The sequence below is a fragment of the Choloepus didactylus genome, chromosome 2 (assembly GCF_015220235.1).
Source record: "Choloepus didactylus isolate mChoDid1 chromosome 2, mChoDid1.pri, whole genome shotgun sequence".
NCBI lineage: Eukaryota > Metazoa > Chordata > Mammalia > Pilosa > Megalonychidae > Choloepus > Choloepus didactylus.
The window spans coordinates 44,539,920-44,546,307 of NC_051308.1; the positions used below are offsets into that span (position 1 = coordinate 44,539,920).

General features: G+C 35.6%; 1 protein-coding gene across 1 annotated transcript in view; it reads left to right on the forward strand.

Moving 5' to 3' along the window:
* The window catches only part of USH2A (usherin), an 891,077-nt gene that overhangs the window by 627,862 nt on the left and 256,827 nt on the right, over positions 1–6,388 (forward strand). Inside the window, 1 exon segment of the mRNA XM_037823757.1 lies at positions 329–471. Coding sequence (XP_037679685.1) covers positions 329–471 — 143 coding nt within the window.

Genomic DNA, 6,388 nt, shown 5'->3' on the forward strand with positions numbered 1-6,388 from the left:
ACTTTTCACAAGCACAGATATTGCATAAAGTGGGGATATACCCAAACCCAAGAAAATGCCATATTAACTGTTGCTAGAAAATTATAATATCTGTTCTATGAATTACACATGGCAGTCAATCTCAGTATTACTAGAATTTATATCATATAAACACGAGATTACAACCCCTCATCCAGATGGCCACTTATTTTAAAAGAGAATGATATAAAATTGCAGTGCTTAATATATGTTGGCATTCTCTGAAAATTCTTTGCAATGAGATTTTACTTTTCAAAAATTTCTTTTAATGTCTAAAACTTCCTAATATTAACATTTCTTTCCCATATAGGTTATTTTCCAATCCTTCTACATCTTTAAGCTATGAAGTGAGAGATCTCCAACCATACACAGAGTATGAGTTTCGGCTTGTAGCCTCCAATGGATTTGGCAGTGCACATAGTTCTTGGATTCCATTCATGACCACAGAGGACAGTAAGTGGGCTGAACAATATGCAGTCAAATTTCTCTAACAGTAAGGAGTCATAAATGCCTTCAGTTTTTCAAAAGCAGAGAAATGAGCTTCCCTACTTATTTGACCTTGAGCGTAATAATATTTACAAGGTGCAGGGGAGGGAGGAGATAATCTAGAGAGAAGAAAAATGTGGATTTGTAGAGTTGGAGGGTTAGGCCTATAGTTGGGAAGAAATAATTCACAATAAGTTGTGATATGGCTCCATTCTATCCTTCAAGGTATATCTAGGAACCCTGCAAGAAAAAGATTGACGTCTTCTGCTCTGCAACCAAATGTTACAGTGTTCTTTACTTTGAGGAATTATGGCAGGTAGAAGAAAGTGAAATATAGAACTTACTTCATGAAGATCATTAGAACATAACATCTTTATACATTTTCCTGGAAATGTACACCATTCTACTTTTACTTGTATCTGAAAGCCAGTCTCTAGAATAGAGACATGTAATCTGATAACAGAGATTCTGCCTGTATTGCAAAGGGTAGGTTAGGATTGCCTTATTCAACCAATAAAGAGAATTTTCCAGTATTTCATTGAAAACATATATTTTCATATACATATTTTTACTAGGACATGTGTAAAATGAATGCATGCTATAATATGTGATTTTATACAAATTACCTCTTTAAAAGCATGTATATGGAAATATAATTTTAAAAGGAAAACTGGAAATTAAAACAAGCTACACGGAGAGAATAAAGACTCTGTTTCTTTGAACACTGAGGGCTTTTAGGGTTAATCTCATCAAGTATTTTAATCAGGGGCTTCTTTGAAGATGTTTCTCTGTTGGCCAGTTGTCATGCTGGCTCCATATCCAATGAGGACCTGAGCAACTTTCAAAGGCTGAATCTTAACCAAAAGACATGGTATTTGGAACAATATAAATATGTACTAAATAGATTGTTTTATTTCTATAGTGCTCTTAATTATATTATTTTGTCAAGAATAAAACATCAGATGAGACAGAATTAGAACTTTTTAACTTCTTTAAAGCTTACCTGATTTAAGAAAATACCATTGTGAACAATAATATATAATATTTAACCCATTTCTCCCAATTTTTAATTACTCCCTGGGAGCAAGCTAGGCACTTTACAAGGGTATATCCAGTCATTTTGGTCCCAAGGGTACCATTTAGTAAATTATCAGCATAAAACATAAACAGCACCCAAGGCCCAGGAAGCTTTAATGCACCACTCGAAGCACCTGCACTCCTTTTAGGGAATCTGACACTCTGGCCACAAACTGTGTACTGTACAGATCTATGGACTGGAGAATTCACACTCAAATGGATTTTTGAAAAAGCATTTTTAAGTAATGGAAGATAGATTTTTAATCTCCTGCTTAGATATAGCAGCACGTTTGGTGGCATTGAATAAATGTTAACTAAAAAAAAAAAAAAGATTATGCAACCCATTGCAGATCTGATGGCACCATTGATAACAGGTTGTAAGAGAGGGCAAGTGTCTCCGTTTTTAGGCACCTGCAATTTCAGTTCCCACAGAAAAAGGTTAACAGTTGGATTTCCCCAGGAGTATTCTGGCCACAGAGCTTATTGAATAGGTACCGTGACCTCCTGTCCACAGACAAGAGAGTAGCATAGAAACAGAGTCCAAAACATTGTAAAGTATCAATTAGCACAGCATCCTCTGTTGAGAAACTTAACCTTCTACCTCAACCTACCTTAAAACAAGTCATATAGACTAGGAAGTAAGTGGTTAAGTTAATGCATGGAAACATTGCCATCTTTGTGATTTTTAAAGTCTGCATTTGATGTGAGTAGTATTAACCCTTCATTTCCATCAAATAAGAATTAGTAACACTTGATTGTATAGCAAGTATCAACTTAAGAAAGCTAGCCATAATTTTTCTTTAAATCCTTTCTTCAAACAAATGAGCTCTTCCTTCCTGTGTTTTATGTGCATACTTTCAAGTTGTGCTTATTAGCAAAGAGCCAGAAGCTGGCCATTGCCCTTCCAGGTTGTTACCAGTGAATACGCATCCCTGAGATGTGGAGAAAGTGTACTCTATATTTTAGGTGTCAGTGGAGATGGATGCCATCTCTAAAAGGATGTGCAATTGAGTTGACAATGACTGAATGATTGGCATTGGGCACAAGCAGTTTTTCTGTCAGGGCTTCAAAGTATTGCTTATAAAACCACCCATGCTGACAGCTCCTTGCCAGAATTGCACTTCATACTTGATCCTGACCAGCACCTCCTGCTCACCGAAGTGCAATTTCCAATGTAGAAATTCCACATATCATCTTACAGAATGAAACAGAGAAGTCACCCCATGCCCACATTTGAATTCCGCATCATCAACAGGCACCTTTCTGCATCAGTCACAGCCACAAAACTTCCTGATGCCAAAATAGGTCGCCAATGGCAATATTTTTAGTTTAATTTTCATCAAGGCTGTGACACAGCTGAAATCATAAAGACAAACCTAGTCAGGAAATAAGCTCTAGCCAGAGAAGAAAATGCTTGGGTGCAGAGAGAAGTATTCATTGATGGAGAAAAGGGCTGTGAGGAATTTTAATAGATTTTTTCCAAATAATTTGTCAATTACATCGGTGTGCCACCAATATCCAGTTCCATGCATTTTTAAAAATCTACTATGCTGATGCCAAATAATAATAATGCATATTTCCTATGAATATTTTAAATCCTGTTAAACATGTGTTAATAAAAGATGTTTGTTCCACTCAGCTTGGTCAGTGTAGTGTTCAACTATTTGCAACCAGATAAATACAAACAACCTATGATTTTTTTATGTGCTGCTGGCAGTCCAAGCACCTGACATGCCTGCAGCTTGCAAAAATTCACTAAGATTCTGTTAGGCTTGGGAGCATGTAATTAATAAAGTGAAGATACATACCTAGCAGCTGAAAATTTTGATATCTTTAACCAGGAATAACCATCACTCCTCATTTTATCATTGTTCCTTCAATTTTGAGTATTTGTAAGTATTTTTGGACAGGGTCTACATGTAGAAATTTTAGTTGGAGGGGAAGAGAAGTTTCTTTCAACCCCAGCTTAAACGTGGGCATACTATTTTGTCTACTCAAATCCTGCCCTGTGTAAAACATGAGATAGCCTACTCTTCTTTAAAACTGTAGATTCCCCAGACAAATAAGAGTCAGATAATCTGTTTCTCTCAATGTTTTCTAGGTTACAAGATTGAAATATGGTGTATCTGGTTATTTCAGTCATTTTAATGCAAGTATATATGGTATACACATGCAATTAGATCTAAATCACTTTCCTACCTGCAAAAAATAAATAAATAAATAAAAGAGAGAGAGAGAATTGGTTATAAAGCAGACTATTTAGTTGACACATATCTTGAAAGAACTTTAAAGATTTGTTCATTTCCCAAAAATTGTAGGTAAAAATTCCACATTGATATTTTTAACCACTAATCTAAGGGGTATTATTAAAAAAATTTCTTGGATCTGTGTAGTTTATTTTGTGCATTTACTTAGACATTTTTTCATATTTTAATTATTTCACCAACAGTGTGAGTATTTATGATTTTTGAATAGAGTATGCTAAGACATAGGAAATATATCTTGTTATCTACACAGTGAGATTTTAAGTACTATTAACATGCAATGCTTACTCCTTATATTAGATTTTCTTGTTATTTTTCCCCACTTATAATTCCACTGTGAACAGAGGATAGGGCAATGAGGGGAACTATCTAGTATCTTGGTCCTGCTGTACTTTTCCTCTCAGCAGCTTTCATTCATCTCTGAGATTTTCATGGCAGTTTACAAAGGAACAGAGGTAAGTTCTGAGTCCCAGAGGAAGACAGAAAGACATTGCAACGTTAACTAAAATCTAGATCTACCAGAGGACATTTCTTCCTCCTCTATTGCTTGGCAAAATTCTACTCATTCATTAAGCCCCAGCTCAAATATCATCTCTTTGAAGCCCTACTGTGTATCAGGGACTGGAAGAGACACTAGAGTTACAAGGATGAAGACAATATTGTCTTCCCCTTGAGATGTCTGTAGTCAGCAAGAGGGATACATAAGTGAAACCATGGATTATACAGAACTACAAGGTTTATTAGAGCAAGCACAGAGGAAGAGCATTTACCTCAGCATGGGTTGTAAGGAAAGCCTTCCCAGATGAGAAGACTGGGTTAGAGAGTAGAGTATAATTCAAATTTGCTTTCTCACCTTTGGGTCAGAAGGAGGTAGAAAAACAGTCACTGTAGAAGGGTGTCCACTGACACATGAGGTATGGAGGGAGGGTTTTAGGGTGTTCTGTCAGTGGTGCCAGCCTCTGAGTATGAGACAAAGAGGGTGAGGATGAGAAACAAATGCATGGGAATAAAATCTCAAAAGCAGTCCTCATTCTTTGCTTTGGACAGAGGCAGGATGCTGGCTCTGTCGCTTTGATTCAACTTCAGTTGTCTTGGCTAAGATAATAAATTTTCTGACTGGAGAGGCCTCTGCGAGCCCCAAACCATGTGTGATTTCAAAATGAAAGGTGGAGGATATAAAGAAAGAGAATTCTGAAAGTAAAACAATTTTTCTTGTTCTTATTCTTAAACTTGTAATGAGAGTAAAGTACCCCGAGTCCTTGTGACAGGGAGAAGTAAAAATGTGTTATCAAGTTTATTTTAAGAAAGAAACATGGGTAACAAGTTTCATAGTACTTCAAGATTGCTTTGTTTTCTCCATTCTAAATACCTGTCCCAGTTGTTTTGCATATTAACCCCTGAATGCTGACCTATTTATGTTTTCAAACAGAGTAAAATAAATGCCTGCATCACCATTTGAAACAAGTTTAATCTGCTGATTTGAAGGGAAAATGGCTTTGCATGCATGTGATTACACACTTTGTTTCTTCTTTCAGGATTTCCTCCCAAATTCTTGCATTTCCAGGATTATTTAAAGTAAATATTTATAATCACTTTTACTTTCTTATTTTTATATGCTAAGTTCAAAAGGAAGTTGTTAAAGCTGAAAGTGACCATCAGAAAATCCTTTGACAGGATAGATTGATTAATGTAAAGTTATATCCATTTTGCCTCAACTTCCCTCTTGAGCTCTCGATTCTCCTTTGGGCACCAAGAGCAAGCACACTGCTCTACCAAATTTGGATGTTGCTAATTTTTATGTTCCTTATAGCCTTCAGCTGAAGAATTCAGTGGGAGGTGAAATGTCCTGAGAAATCAAGCTTTTGCTAGCCCTGCATATTTTTTGAAGTTAGCAAAAATACTTACCATAGCTTTCTTATACTATTATTGCTTTAATTGTATTGAGTACCTATTATGTGCAAGACACTTTGGCAGGAAATTTATATACATTTTGTCATTTGACTAGCAATGCTATGTTTCTGGTTGTATTCAGTAAACATTTTAGAAAACCATTTTCCATTAGCTAGCTTAAAAGAAATTAAACTATCAAGATTTAAAAATTCTCATCGGACTCCACAAGATGATCAAATACTAATTGGCTCACATGATAATTAATGGCACATAAACTTAGGACTTGTTTAAGGTCTCAAACTTTTTATTGCTGGGGAGTCCAGTACCTGGAAATGGATAGCTATTAACCAAAAGTTGGAATGTTCACTATGGTCATTTCTATATAAAATGGCATTTATATAGCACCTACCTATAAAAGAACAGAATATTCTGAAATGCTAAAACCATACATAGATTCTTTAAATTGTGTTATATTACCCATTTTGACAATGTTCCCGAAACACTGATTTTCCAAGGTTAATTAAATAAATAAAAAGAAAGGGAAGACTGTTCAGGCTCTGAATAAGTGACTGTGGCTGCTATAAACAGAGTAGAATAGCTATATTTGGAATAATTTAGGGGAAGTTTTGCCTAAAAATGAAAGATGTACCATA